At 36.1% G+C, this 16,757-nt stretch overlaps 1 protein-coding gene across 1 annotated transcript in view; it reads right to left on the reverse strand.

Moving 5' to 3' along the window:
- The window catches only part of LOC105211990 (uncharacterized), a 109,279-nt gene continuing 92,522 nt past the window's right edge, over nucleotides 1–16,757 (reverse strand). The window contains 6 exon segments of the mRNA XM_054230507.1: nucleotides 1–897; nucleotides 2,435–2,627; nucleotides 3,569–3,660; nucleotides 12,082–12,260; nucleotides 12,535–12,612; nucleotides 13,799–13,920. Coding sequence (XP_054086482.1) covers nucleotides 5–897; nucleotides 2,435–2,627; nucleotides 3,569–3,660; nucleotides 12,082–12,260; nucleotides 12,535–12,612; nucleotides 13,799–13,920 — 1,557 coding nt within the window. The 3' untranslated portion in view covers nucleotides 1–4.

The raw sequence follows: 16,757 nt of genomic DNA on the forward strand, positions 1-16,757 counted from the left end.
ACTCTTATATAACGAATAGATCACTACAACTGGAAGAGTTTCTACGACGCATATTCACCGCTTTCTTGAACTTCAGCACCGATGAGAGAAACACTTTCGTACGATTCGTTAACTTGGACACTGTCTTTCGATTACCTTCGTCCAACAGCTGATCATTGCTCTCCGTGTAATTGTCACTCGTTGAACCATCGCTAACGCAGCGTCTGCCGCCGGTAAAAGCGCCGATTGCACCGCTTACAGCGCCACTACCGTAGAATCGACGATTCTTTGGTGATGTGTTTAAACTGTTCTTGCCACCAGATAGAAGCAGATCGAATTTACTCATGGGACGCCTTTGTTGTTGCTGCTTGAGCAGTGCCGGTTGTCGCTGTATCGCTTCTTCTTCATCTTCTAACTCACTCTCACCCATCTTGAGTATACTTTCCAAATTAAGCGTACGTTTATTGGTGCGTTGTACATAGTTCTTCGAAGTTGCCAGTTTGATACCCATCCCGGTTGAAGAGAGACTCGTGCTTACGGTGCGTTCGCTGCCAGTGCCGATGCCTTCATCAGCGGCGGGTTGATTTTCATCAACGTTGTCGCCATTGTTGGCACTAACACCAGCTCTATTACTCGCATTGTTTTCATTATCGGCTGTATCGTCTTCATCGTCATCGGGATGATACATGGACACCTGTCGTACCATACGCCGTGGCGCTATGTGCATGTGTCGGTGCTTTTGTATAGCACTCTGTAGACTGAGACGTTGACGATCGCGCTCGTCGAGGTTACGTATACGCTGTGGATTCAATTTTGACTGCGCGACAATACCGACGAGTAGCTCGTTAACATTGTGATCAAGTCCAGAGGAGGTCTCAATAAATTTACAGCAAATCTCTTTAGCCAACTTGCGACCAGCTGGAAATAGAATGGAATGGGTATGGAATAAAGCGGATATTGAAATCTTACAATATATTATTGTATATTTTGAATTACTTAAGAAACTATAAGGCTCTCATGCAGGTCTTATCAAACTATACTATTGGTCTATTAGTGAAAGTGAGTAAGGTTTCTACAGCGTCGAAAACACCAAGGAATCATATGACTTCACTTAGGAGCTTATGGAATCCATATAGCAGAAGAAGTGAAAACATGGATTATTCACTCTCTCAGAGACACAAAATATCTGAATAAATGTCGGATGATAGTAGATTATCAATAAGTCGGAAGACATTTCTGTTCTGAAGGAGATAAAAGTAGTTCAATGACTTAGATATGTTCATATCAGATCTGAGACTTGATTTCTCTGGAAGATGTGACATTTCGACAAGGTTGTAAGAGATTTAAATTCAGAAAGATTTAATATTTTCATTTCCTCTTAGTGCTTCAACGAATGCTTCGATGCTTGTGGAAATGTATTAAAAACAAAACTAAATTATATTTTCTTTTTGGCAAAATTTAAACCGTATTAAACACACACGAGGAATTGCAAGGCTGATGAGCTTGCAAGATTAGGAACATCAGACTCACTATTAGAAGCATGGAAGTATGTAGGAGCACCGTTTTCCTATTGCGCTTTGCTAATGGACAGATGGGCCTCGGTTGAGCTGGGTAGGCGCTGGTCAGTTACTAACACATGCGCAGTCGCAAGATCCTTCTGGCCCAAGGAAAACCACGATAAACCTTATCTTAGATCATCATCATCATGGAATCATCTCATCACATTCTTCTGCAATGTCCCGCCTTTGCGAGATCAAGAAAGAAATTTCTTAGATCCTTCTGGCCCAAGGTAAACCGCGGTAGGTCTACCGAGCTCTTCTCCCTCAGTAAACCTTACCTCTCCTTAGTCGTAGGGGTTCTTACTGGCCATTTTCCCATCGGGATCCACGCTGTAAAGTTAAAAATCTTACCGGATGCTAGCTGTAGAAGCTGCATGGAGGAGGATGAGGTGGAATCATCTCATCACTTTCTTCAGGATGTCCCACCTTTGCGAGATCAAGAAAGAGATTTCTTGGATCTCACTTTTTTGAACAGGCTCGCGAAATAGCAAATATCGAAGTTAAAAATCTCTACAGATTTGTAGTAGGTTCAGAGTGCTTTGTCGACTCCTAATTGTTAATCTAGGGGGGAACCAGGCTTGTATTTTAAAGTGTACGTGTGTTTCCCTTTAGGAAAAAGCCTTACAACCTAACCTAACCTAACCTAAACATACTTGAATCTCCTCTGAACGTATATCTAAAGTGATGATCATATTTTAACCGATTTTTTAGTTTTGTAGTGGTACAGAAAGAGTGCAAGTTGAGTACAGCAAATACAAATCAAAAATGATTTTTCTCAGAATCATAAAGAGTTAATTTTCAGAAATTTCTTATGAAACTTCGAATAATTAATAATTCGAGTACTGCTAACTATATCTAACTCCATAAATTTTGCTGTTTATTCGCCATATACTCACCCTGACGATTAACCTCGCGATGTCGCTCTAAATCCGTTTTATTGCCAACTAAAATAGCGCCACGTGTCAGCAACATTTCATGTTCTTTCAAATATTGCAAAACCTTCTCGGCCGCCTTAAAGGAATTGCGATCCACCACCGAGTAGACAACAACAAATAAATCGATGTTGTAGGTCGAACAAAAGGCTTCCGTCTGCAAAGGAAAAAAATGTTGACATCGTAATGAGAATAAATTGAAAAAACCGGCTACTTAGCTCATATAAAAGCCATAGATAATTGTTATTAATGTCAATGAAATTGTATGTGCTGCTGCCACCCAGCAGACACTGGGTGATACTATGAATTGAAGGCTGTATGTGGTTGTGTATATGTGTGTGTTTGTGTGCATTGTTAATATGCTGAGATGACAGTCGCTGCGTTGATAACGGGTGTAAGTATTCTATAAAAACGGCATATTATATACGTCGTAAATCCTTTATACTCTACTCTACTAGAAACATATATGGCGCATATTAGTGTTGTTGGCTTTATCGCTGACATCTTCAACGCTGTGGGAGTAGGCAATATTATTTAGCTGTTTTTGCTTTATTGTCGGCTAACATACAAAGTGTTAATGACATTCTACAAAACACGAACGCTCACACACACATTCAGCTGAGCTTTATCTCGGCGACACACAAGCGCCAACAATTAAGTTCGTGCATTTCTGTATATTTCTTCTTATATGTGTTCACATGAGTGTTATGTATGTATGCCGGAGCCTGCTCGTATAAAGGTTATTGTTTTCATATATCGTAAGAATGTTGGCTCGCTCTTTCTATGTCAACAACATGTTCTACATTTCTAAGCATCCATAGAAGTACACATATGTATATATATATATATATATATATATGAAACACTTTAACTTTGCAGGTCGTCGTCGGCTAGCTGGCCGTCAACGTCGTCAGCATCTAAATATTCACTCAAGTGAGAACTTGACCTACTCAGCTCAACATCACTAAGCGACAACTCAACAATGCATTGCTGGCAATTACCCACACTCTACGTGGCGATTGGCGTACATCTAACGGTGTCAATGGCTAGCAGGAATATGCCGTCCAGTGAATGTTGTTTAGTGTGACAACTACTTACCGACATTTCACAGGCAGGATGATCGATAATTTCCAAGTCCGTTTCGATGCCATCAACAAGCACAGACACTGTCTTTTGACCGTAATCGTCGTCTGTAATGGTAAGAGAAAGCGGAAGAAAGTGACAATAATTTTTAATCTGTCTGTCTATTTATATATACAGTGACATACATTCGTTTAAACACAGCCTTTTTTCATTCTTCATTTTCTCTCTTTTATCAATGACTTACTTAAAACAAATTCGATGTTATATTGATTGCTAGGCTAACGGGAGTTTGTTTGTAATGCAAAAACCCAGGTTAGTTGTTGTTGTTATTTTTAATGCAATTTTTTTAATAATATGATAAACAAGTAAGGAAGGGCTAAGTTCGGGTGTAACCGAACATTTTATACTCTCGCAATTTATTGATGTAATTTTATAAAGATAACACAAGTCGACCCATATATTTGGTATAAAGTTCAATAGAATAACGAAAATCATCATAATATATGGGGACTGTGGTAATTCCTAAACCGATTTCACTCGTTTTCACCACCAAGATACAATATATCGAAGACTATACGCTCACTTAATTTAATATTACTTATAATTAGGTATATGGAATCTGGGGGAAGTTATGACCCGATTTTTACCATTTCAGGTACAGAGAGAAACTGTTATAAGAAAAAATATTAGAGAGATTGAATTACATTAAAATATCTGAGGGATTTACCTATATTTTCGGTGAAAAATTAACCTTAGGCACTCAGTTCTTCATGTTCGATATCAGGGGCCTTGAAAAGTCATGGTCCGATTTTGACAATTTTTCCACAAGTGATGTCACAGCTCAAATACAGTATTTGTGTAAAGTTTTATTCCGCTAGCTTCATTGTTCCTTATGAATACATTATAAAGTGAACGAATCAGATGGAATTCAAAATTGAGGTATACGGGAAATAGATGTAGTTGTGAACCGATTTCACCCATATTCCACCAGTGTCATCAGGGTGTCAAGACGCCACGCCCATTTTCCATTTTGTAAGAAAATCTCAGTGCAGCTTCCCTCTGCCATTTCTTTTGTAAAATTTGGTGTTTCTGACGTTTTTCGTTAGGGAGTTAACCCACTTTAAGTAATTTTCAACCTAACCTTTGTATGGGAGGTGGGCGTGGTTATTATCCGATTTCTTTCATTTTTAGACTGTATAAACAAATGGATAAAACAAACGACTGCAGAAAGTTTGGCTTATATAGATTTGTTGGTTTGCGAGTTATACACAAAAAACCTATTTGGGGGCAGGGTCACGCCCACTTTTCCAAAAAAATTACATCCAAATGTGCCCGTCCCTAATGGGATCCTATGTTCCAAATTTCATTTTCGTAACTTTATTTATGGCTTAGTTATGACACTGTATAGGTTTTCGGGTTTCGCCATTTTGTGGGCGTGGCATTAACCCGATTTTGCCCAATCGAAAGCAACCTCCTCAGGGTGCCAAGGAACATGTGTTCCAAGTTTCATTAAGATATCTTAATTTTTACTCAAGTTATCGCTTGCACGGACAGACGGACAGACGGACGGACAGACATCCTGATTTCAAATCCACTCGTCATCCTGATCATTTATATATATATATAACTCCATATCTAACTCTTTTATTTCTTGGTGACACAAGCAACCGTTATGTGAACAAAACTTTGATACTCTGTGCAACATATTGCGAGAGTATAAAATCACGATTTGGCATCTAGTTCACTAAATGTTTCAGTTTCGAATGATCAAAATCTTCCCAAGTTTCTTTAATGTCTAATTTGAGCTCTTATACAGTCAAATAAAGGTGTCCCTGGCCTTTTTGCTCATAGAAATTGCGGGATATGTTCCTCCAAATGCTCTCCACTAAATTCTAATCAGGACTGTATGATGGGCACTTTATAAGTGCGATATAGCTCTCCTCAAGCCATTTTAAAGACTTCTTAGAAACGTGAATGGCAACGTTATCCTGTTGAAAAGTGGTATCTTCATCCATTTTGTCATCCAATAATTAAATGACAGCATGTTCCAACATTTCGGTGTATATTTTGAATCCATTTTCGGTGACACAAAGCATATTTTTGCTTTACCTCTCGATTAAAATGCTTCCCAAACCATAATGCAGCCACCACCAAAGTTTATTTTTGACAAATCGTGTCAGCAACAACTGTATGAGTCCGTCTAAATTTAATATTTTTTTCATCGGAAAACACAAAATCATCCATCTCAGTTGTTCACTGCATGGGTTTCCGGGTGAAGTCTAAGTGCACTTGTTTGTGATGAGGCTTGCACACCGGTTTCTTCCATTTTAACTAATTTCTGTCATGTAAAATGTGAGCAATATGCCTGGTTGTCACTGGAAATCCCAAATTATATTTTATTTGTTTTGCAGTTCAAAATTCTTTAGTGGTTTGATTTTTAATTTGATTTATCTGTCGAATATTAAGTTTTACATTGCCCTTCGTTGGACTTTTCACGCCAAAATTTTTAGTTTTTCTTACATATACAGTGGAACTTCCATAACTCGAAGTTCTCCTTAACTCGAACTCTTGAAGTGGCAATAGAAGTCAAATTTTATACAAATCTCCTTCCATAAATCGAACTTTTCGACCAGGACCTATATTTTACAATATTTAAAATTTTACTATCGATGCACAATTTTAAAAGAGTCCCTCTATATCGTATGGAGGAGAACAAAAAATGATATTACTCTAATGGATTTCATAAATCATGTAACAAAGGCATGGGATACAGACGTCAAGAGCCAAACAATAGCAAAATGCAACAAACAAAATTACAGAAAACATCTTTTATCATATGTCCACAAAAATTGTTGCGAAGTGACTAAATAAAAGAGTGCATAAATCTATATTTTTACAGCTTTTTGAAAATTTATATGTTTTAATGAAAATTCTATAACTCGAAGTCTCTCTAACTCGAAGTTTTTTCGTGGATTATGATGATTCGAGTTAGAGAAGTTTCACTGTATTTCTATATATCTGAACATTTGTATAGCAAAATACTTTAGACAAAGCAATAATTGCATATTCATGATTCTATAAGCATGTATGTGATTTTCAAAAATAATCATCACAATAACATTTTAATAAAAATTTTCAAATTTGTTTTTATTTTTGTAAAATATATATTAGCACAAATTCCATCTTAATATTTTTAAATAATTTTCTGATTCACTTTCTTCTCATATTTACTTAACACATAAGCGCCGCAATCATTAAATTTAATGACTAGCGAATTTATAAAGATTTATTTATTTATTAAAAAATACATGGAAATAGCATTTTCAATAATATGCTAGCATACCAAGGTGGTATATATTCATACGAGTAGTTTACTTAACAACACATTTATGTATTGAACAACTAATTTTTTATACGTCAACATTAAATGCTTTCACAGCCAGTCTACTTTCACACACATATTTTTTTATAACCTATTTAATGGCTACTTTTGAGCTGATTATAGCACGCGTAAGTTAAATGAAGATGTAAACTAGCAAAGTGCTATTCAAACGCACACGCGAGAGGCTCATCAGTATTTTTTTGCGAAAAATATTTCTTTAATAAACATAATAAAATATGAATTGTTCGCTGCTTTGATATTAATAGTACACATTTTTAATGCTATATAATATAATGTAAACAAAGCATTGTGTTATGTGAATTATATGTACATAGATTCTATTTAGCTAATATTACTCATACGCAGTGGTCAGCGGCACTTCAGATGTTAATGAACATGTTTCGTTTATTAATGCATAATAAATTGAATAGTAAATGTGTACTTTTGATAATTTTGTTATTTTGTTGCACATTCATTTTCTAGCCACTAAAAACTGTTTGACGTAAGATTTATGGGAATTATATGGCTTAAACCGTGAAAGTACCAACAATAAAATATCGTAAAAACGTCGAATTTTCAGAAAACTTAATTTTTCTTAGCCATCAGTTTTAGCCAGGTCAAATCCCTTGATGCAGAAATATGTCCCACGGGATGACAAAGACTATGACGTTGTCAGAACCCAGATCCAGGTGGAGATATATCTCGAGATATTCGCCAAAAACCGTCGCAAGAAATGCCGCGGATACCAACTGTGCACTTCTGGATGCCTTGTAGAAATCGCAAATTTCGCTACAAAAATTCATATTTTCTGGTTTTTGTTGAAAGAATGTGTATGATAATGTAATGGCGTGCTTGGTGCAATCGATGCAAGGAGTTTTGGAAATGAAAACTAAATTTTGTAACTTTTTATGAATGGATAGGTAGAGTTGTTCCACATTTTTAGCTAATTTATTTATGTTCCGATTCATTACTTGTTGAAGTTATAAATCTTTAATCCAACAATGTTGTAGGTGTTGAAATTTGCTTTCATATTTCACCTAAATCATCAAAATCGGTAAAGATTTATCGGAGTTATGGCCATTCAAAGTGTTGGTGTCATATTAAGGGGGAATTCTCATCCCTGATTTCCTCGCATTTGGATGCGCATAAAAACTTTAACTAAGCTAGAAGTTGAGAATACTTTCTGCTATAAACTTAATTTGGATATCTATTAATACGAAATCAGTTAGAAAATGTGTGTCCTTTTGAAAATTCTATGAGAAATTTCGATTTGAAATAGTTATTATTAATATTTTATTTTCCAAATTGCGATCACTTCCGTTCTCCAAATCATATAGATATATACATGAAATTGGTGTAGAATTCTTCAGGCTACAAGAATAACTTTTTTTTACTAACTTCCTGTCATGCTCAAATTTTATTGCAAAAAAACACGAAATTGACTATCAAACTATCGGAAATAAGGGCTTATAATTGAAATATTGGAAGACTTAGAATTCTGCAAAGTATGTCATCACAATAACTTTTCATGCGACACACAAATTTGTCAAAATGCAGATTTCTACCAGGCACCCAGAATTGGCAGCGGGTGGATTTCTGCCTGATACTGTTAACGCACTGTTAACTGCGCAGACTGTTATGTTAGCGGACAGTAGAATGTTATTATCCATGTTAAACCAATGCAAAGAGTGCAGAAAGCATGTAATCACACTTTTTGCCAAAACTTCGTGGTTTCTTAATATTTTTCGAGGTTTTATTGTTTAAATTGTTGCATTATTCCATGGCAAAGTGATTATTAAAATTAAATAAATATTTAATAATACAATATAGTACTATCTTTGCGGTTAGTAGGCTTTCAAACTTTTACAAGAAATGGAGCTACTTAACATTAATGGTACTCAGAATAATCTGCAGGCCTTCCTGCAACTTTCTATGCCCATAATGTACAAATAAAGTTAGCATTTGCTGGTGCTTGATGCTGTTTTCTCATATTTGTTGCCGATTATAACACATTTTAATTTTTTATAAATGTTTAAAGTGCAACAACAACAACTATTTTTGTATGCACTTGTGGGCCATGCGATTCTGAAGAGACCAGTAAAAACCGCATGGCTCTAAGTGCCTCCGTTTGGCCACAATTCGCATTTTTCTATTTCGCAGCCACCTACTGTCTGCTCCTGGTCGCCTGGTGGAAATCCCAGTTTTTCGCAGCAAATTGAAATGCATTTTTTCGCAGCCGACGTCGGCAGCGCCAGACAGCAGCGAAACACAAATGCTTATAACTTTTGAACCAGCGGTTGGATTTTGGCGATCTAAATTTTTGTAGAAACGCATTGGCTACAATCCCGACTAAGTGAACTTAACTTGTTGGTTACCAGAGAATTTATAAAATTAAAAATGTGATGCAAATCGCGAATTTTCATGCAAATTTTACATAAAATGAATTCGTTTGCTTAAATATGTTACAGAAAATGGTGTTAGTAGTTAGTCCGTGTCAATAGCCATCCATTGAATGCCTCACTTGTTCAATTAAATAAATTTTGTTTATAATATTTTACTTTTAATGTTTGCGCTTAATTAAATAATTTATTACACAATATACGCAATATTCTGTTGTTTGAACGAATGTTTTTGTTTGTTACACAATAAATAATAATTTTCTACTTTAATTTTATATTCGTCTTTTCTGCTATGCACGTGCAAACGCTGGTTGATGCACCGAAATGTGTTCGATATTGGTGTTATCATATCGTTAATTCATGAAATATTTCATAGAATTTTATGTGCTCATTTAATGTAGAAAAGCATGTAGTTTCTATATTTGCAAGTTAGATCGCCAAATTCCGACGTTTTAGCCACTTTTTCGCTGGAAGTTTGCTATTTTACGCATATTTTTAAATTTATAAACTCGTTGGTAATTCCAAGAGTAAATCTTCTTAGCTAGGATTGTAGCGCATGCGATTCTGCAAATTTTGGCATTTTTAGTTTTTTGCTACGACCACTGGGTCAAAAGTTATAAGCGTTTTTATGTTCGGCAGCCACCTACTGCCTGCTCCTGGTCGCCTGGTAAAAATCCCAGTTTTTCGCACCAAATTGAAATGCATTTTTCTGCAGTGACGCCGGCAGAGCGGCAGAGCTACCCGATGGTGTTGCATATGCAAAGGGGCAAATTTGAAACAACGGAAGTGGGAAGTGGCGGGACCGGAAATCACCACTGGACGGGAACCGGATATGAGCCACTTCCGGTTTCCGGTCCCCAACTTCCGGTCTGGACCCCAAACCGGAAGTGAGACCCTGTTATTTTCATTTCCGGTTTCCGGTCAGAGTAGACTTCCGGCCCCGCCACTTCCCGCTTCCGGTAATTCAAATTTGCCCCTTTGCATATGCAACACCAAAGCGCGATGCCCGACGGCTCTGCCGCTCTGCCGGCGTCACTGCAGAAAAATGCATTTCAATTTGGTGCGAAAAACTGGGATTTCTACTAGGCGACCAGGAGCAGGCAGTAGGTGGCTGCGAAATAGAAAAATGCGAATTGTGGCCAAACGGAGGCACTTAGAGCCATGCGCTTTTTACTGGTCTCTTCAGAATCGCATGACCCACAAGTGTATAAAAAAATAGTTGTTGTTGTTGCACTGTAAACATTTATAAAAAATTAAAATATGTTGCAATCGGCAACAAATATGAGAAAACAGCATCAAACACCAGCAAATGCTAACTTTATTTGGACATTATGGCCATAGAAAGTTGTAGGAAGGCCTGCAGATTATTCTGAGTACCATTAGTTAAGTAGCTCCCTTTTTTGTAAAAGTTTGAAAACCTACTAACAGCAAGGATAGTACTATATTGTATTATTAAATATTTATTAATTTTAATCACTTTGCCATGGAATTTGTTCTTATAATTTTTCGCCAAATTAATGCATCAATTTAAAACAAAAAAACCTCGAAAAATATTAAGAACCCACCAAGTTTTGGCAAAAAGTGTGATTACATGCTTTCTGACCTCTCTGCAGCGGCTTAACATGGACAATAACATTCTACTGTACGCTAACATAACAGTCTGCACAGTTAACAGTGCGTTAACAGTATCAGGCAGAAATCCACCTGCTGCCATTTCTGGGTGCCTGGTAGAAATCTGCATTTTGGCAAATTTGTGTGTCGCATGAAAAGTTATTGTGATGAGATACTAACTCTTCAAATATTTCAATTTTAAGCCCTTATTTCCAACAGTTTGAGAGTCAATTTCGTGTTTGTTTGCAATAAAATTGTATCCGTCCAGGAAGTTAGTAAAAACGTTTATATACTCTTGTAGCCTGAATGAAGAATTCTACACCAATTTCATGTATATATCTATATGATTTGAGAACGGAAGTGGTCGCAATTTGGAAAATAATATATTAATTTGAGGCATTTGAAATCGAAATTTCTCATAGAATTTTCAAAAGTACACACATTTTCTAACTGGTTTCGCATTAATAGATATCCAAATTAAGTTTATAGCAGAACTTCCAGCTTAATTAACATTTTTATGCGCATCCGAATGCGAGTAAATCGGGGAGGGGAATATCCTTTCGTGACACCAACACTTTGAATGGTCATAACTCCGGTAAATCTTAACCGATTTTTATGTTTTTGGTGAAATATGAAAGGAAATTTCAACACCTACAACATTGTTGGATCAAAGATTTATAACTTCAACAAGTAAAGATTCGGAACATAAATAAATTTGCTAAGAATGCGGAACATCTTTACTTACCCATACGTAAACAGTTTCAAATTATATTATATATATATTATTATAAAATTGAATAATAAATAATAAATAACAAATAAAATAAAGAAACCAAAAGAAACTGTTTATATTTTATTTTTTTATTTCACTTCATAAATTCTTTTTTTTTTTACAATAAAACAGAAATCGAATAAATAAAACATAATAACACATTTTTTCCAAAGATAGTCAAAACTAATTACCTCAAAATACATATTCTTAAATAGCTTTTTCCCAGTTCACTTTATAGCATTATAACAACTGAGTCAAAACATTCCAAATAAACTTTTGACACACAAAACGCAAATTCATTCACAACACTTTACATATCATATTTACAAAGCCATATTCCTGCCATGCGAATTGCCACACTTACCCAAACTCAAGTCGTAGGCACAAATGTAATCGGATGTTGTGAATTGATAGGTTAATGTCGTTTTGCCAACACCAGAAGCGCCAAGCATTGCAATTTTATAGGCGGGTATCGGCGCTTTGCCTGCATCCTGTTTCTCCGTAGACTCAAAAATGTTGTCGCCGGATATATGCGATGCATTGCTGTGCAAAATAAAGAAAAACAAAAAATAGCAGAGTGTTAAAACAGCAAGGCAAACTCATAGGTAGTTGAAATTGAATTTGACGGCATTTATGCTATTAAACGCTTATTGATTTTTTAACAAGTTAAATAACCACAAACACCAACAAATCAAATGCATGTAATTGCATACGAAATAGGTGTGTTTGTATCAGGTACATGTCGTCACGCCGTTTGAATATACTATTACAACGTCGCATAATTGAGTTAATAACAATATGATAGCATTAAACGCACCTGTTGTTCCGGTGCTCCTTGCCGCTGTTGGAAGTGCCCGTCGATGTGACTGAGTTGATTGAACGTGATCGGCGGCTTCTGAGCGAATAGCAGATGTAATCAGATGAGATGGCGGCGGCGCGGTTGACATGCCGTCAAATGATGATTTTATGAGTGGAGAAAATGGAGAAAAAAATGCGAGAAAAGCAAGTCAGTTAGCGTTAAACGTGCCGTGGCATAAAACATTGTAGATGCGAGTAGCTGGCAAAAATTCTGAACTTATTTTTTAAATTTTGTTATAGCATTTAAGTCTGTGGTCTTATGGAAATACGTGGACTGTTTGAAAAGGCTCTGTGCGCTTTTAAAGATCTATCAGTTGTCAGTTGTCACTAGACTACTACTTTTGTCACTAGACTACTTTCAAACTGAGTCATATGTCAGTTAGTTACGTCAAGGTGGAAGGAGGTAAAGAGGAGGTTTCTAAAACTTTAAAACTATTACTCTCGAGCCGTATCAGCACAATTGGTTCCTGGTTTACTTCGAAAAACATTGATTAAAATTATAGAACCTTAGGATAGTCATAGAAGTAATTCTGAGGAGGCTCTAGATATCTGCTAAGATTATTATTATTAAATATATATTTTTTTAAATTATTTAATTTTGATTTAATTCTTGATATCTTCGTCATCCCAAAATACAACCCTGCTGTTATATAAAGAATATTTCATGAAGTTAAATTGCAAATCTGTCTACTTGATGAGCGGTACTATAATCGTGGACTGAATGTGGGTGTATTGCAATATCCCCAAAATAAATTATACAGATTTAGTGATCTTGAACTGTTTTATTGTCTTTTAAATCTACAAAATAATTTTTTTTTTAAATATATTTTTTGAAAAATTCTCATATTTAAAGGCTCATGTACCTATCCCACCACCTTCGTATTAACATGAAAGCCTCCTACTGGGGGCTTTGTGAAAATACTGCTGCGTTTTAAATATTTAATTTCAACTGACATGAATATCCTCAACGTCATTTGCATGTCTTACGTCTAGTCTAGTCGCGTCTGCTACATGAGCACTACTGCTCCATGCCTGAATGTATGTACGGTGTATTTAGTATCTATGTATATTTACTTATAATCTCTTTATGTTGGTCGTCTTCGCGTCTGCTTTATGACATTTTCAACTACTTCTCCCTTTCCACTCTCTAATACTGTCTTTTTTCTTGTACGTTTTTGTCAGCCGCCTAACGTGTCTATTGATGTGCCTGTCTGTTTACTTACCGCAGGGAATCACCCAAATTGCATACACCATGCGACGTGATGCTGAAACTCCTTAGGCGATAATATTCCAAATCGAGGTCGGCACAATGTATTGCTGCACGCCGCGTATCGGCGAGACGTGGCTACAAGTAAATAAACATAGTACAGTGAGGAGTACGGTATAAAAGCACTAGTGAAATCACATTAAAATGAAGCCGCAAGTGTTCAGCTGTGTCGAGTTGCATACACTTAGTTAAGATGAACTAGAAGTGTATGCATAATGAAATGAGTAGTTGTGAAAAGAACATCAGAAGCGGTTGAGAGGGGAAAAAAGTTGACTGCGACGACATTGGTTTATTCATGTGGCAAGGTTGCTATTATCATTGTTATTGTTATTATTATTATTATTATTTTGTGATAATAAAAAGAGACCGCCAGCATTATGAGTAAGATGAATGTGGTTGAAAAAATACTAAACTTGTTCATTTTATACAACCTGCGTTAGAAAAATATTTATTCAGTAGAATCTATTCAAAATGAGTAAGATCGTGGTGATAATAGTGAGAGCAACTATAATAATATGGAGTATACGCCTTGGTGTATACTTGGATGATCTCATCTTGAAATTTTTAGTATACATTTTGGCGATTACCTCTATTCGCTATACATTCTATTATTATATGTTTATTAAATTCCGGAAATAGTTTTGAAGCACTAAATACAAGTTTCTGATTGACATTTAGGAGCTTATTAAAATGAACTTGGTGTGACTTACCTATTAAAAAAGGGTAAAAGTATAATATTTGTCTATATAGAGCCGATTGTTATATAGGTTTTGCTCTGATGTTTTAGGCATTCACATTTAAAGCGTAATATGCAATTTTCGACGGTGTTAAAGCATAAATCGGCCAATACTGCAATTTCAAGTTCGATATTCGAAGTTCATCAATCGTAGTTAGCTTGTTGGCATAGCCCATAGACTTGACGAGGCCTCACAGGAAATAGTCTAACGGCGGCAAATCGCCGAAGCGGAAAATTGACTGGGTTATTTGGTGAGATAAAACGTTCACTAAACTTGGTTTTCAATAAATCGATTGTGACATTCGGTGTGTCCAAGTCCATATCCACATCCAATTCGGGCCAAAAATATTGGGTTATTATTGAGCGGTAGCGATTCCCATTCACAGTAAGGAACTAAGCCGTAATTTTTTCGGATTTTTTTGACGAAGCTATTCAGCCAGAAATGAGCATCATCGCTGAATATTTATATTTTTCGATGAAAATTCGCTCTTAAACTTGAGGTCCGAATTTCGGTAGTAAATTTTAATAATTTCGGATCGTTGTTGGATCGCATATCTTTCCATGATGAAATGGCAACCATTGCTGCAGAAAAATGTCAAAAGGATGGGAAAAATATGTCGTCGTTTGCTGTCCCCATCGATCTACTTTTGTAGCGCCCCTTTTGAAAAACCCGTTATATCATATTGAACATATGTATTTTTAACAAACTGGTGTAAATATGTCCCAATATACAAGCACGCATACATACTCCTATAACCCAGTATAATTTTTACCTTACTTGACATGTTTGGAACTAAAATACCGTGTCGAAAGAGTCTTTATAATCCCTTGGCTGTGCGAGATGGTTAGGTAAGTAACTCTCAGTATCTTCCGAGATTTATTCTTTCGAATGTGAACTTTATTATGTGAGGGATGTTCCATGTTCGTTTTGGACATCAGAAACTGGAAAACTGGAAATCATAAGAACGACCCTCGAACTTAGGAGATGGGCTGTCTCAAATTACTCGACGATTTGGAATAAAAACTTCATCAGGGAATTAAAGGTAATACCGAGTTATGAAAGCTTTTTTAAGCTCTAAGTTGAAGCCAATTTGAAACACTGAGTGAACGCTCATAACTTTCCCAGGATCTTTCTCTATAATACACCAATAGAGTACATGATAGAAAGAGAGAAGGAGGTTCAGTGGAGTTCCAGCGAGATAAGCATACTAAGGTTCTGAAGTTGATAGCCCAGAGGTGTGTCTGCCAGAAGGCCTTTACTTTATAAATTTGTACCATAATCTTCTGTCGAGTTTGTATTTAATCTGCCGAAATTCTCTACTACAATATACTGAAATTTAATATACGTAGATTTCGGACATCTTACTATCATCAAAACCATATATACCTACACTCCTTCAATGGGCAATTATTATTGTACACATGCATATAATTGGAACAAACTGGTGTAAATATGCCTCGTTATACATGCACGCATACATACTCCTATAACAGTTATGCATTTAAATAAATATGCTCCACGTTAGTTGTCAGCGACATGCCAACGCACACATTTAAATTGTTTTGTCAGTGAACAGCTGATGCAATAAATTCACAATTTTCTCACTGCCCTGATTTGGAATATGATATTTCAGTTTTTCGTGCGCACCCAAGCGTTTACATAGTTGATAGCTAGTTGGCGCTGAGGCGAGTCAAATATTGATTTAAAAACTTTTTATTTATCTTTGCAGGTTCGCTGACCTAAAAACGAGGATTCTCAAAGAATATGTGTGCGTGTATGAGTATGCATAAGCGAAATTTAATAAAGAGACGAAGAAAAAAGAAAGGTAAACACAAAAGTGGGCAAAAGCGCATGCATACATTCGTATATTGACTTGATGAAAAACGTATGCAGTCAAGCATGCGTGCCTTCGTGTGGGTGTGTGTTCTGTTTGTCTTTTAAAAAATAAAGTTGTTGCCTTATACATTTACATTTGTGTTTGTGCATCTGCATGTGTGTGTGTGTGTGTTTGCATAAATTGTGCTGAGAGTTGAGCTATTCAGTCGAGCGGCAGAGATTGCTGTCAGTCGCTTTCATATTACTAGCAGCTTAACTGTAGCACTACTACCGAAAAGCGCCAAATAAATTGGAGGAAAATGTAAAATATAAATTGCTGCCGAGTATATATGTAGGCAGTTT

The sequence above is a fragment of the Zeugodacus cucurbitae genome, chromosome 5 (genome assembly GCF_028554725.1).
Source record: "Zeugodacus cucurbitae isolate PBARC_wt_2022May chromosome 5, idZeuCucr1.2, whole genome shotgun sequence".
NCBI lineage: Eukaryota > Metazoa > Arthropoda > Insecta > Diptera > Tephritidae > Zeugodacus > Zeugodacus cucurbitae.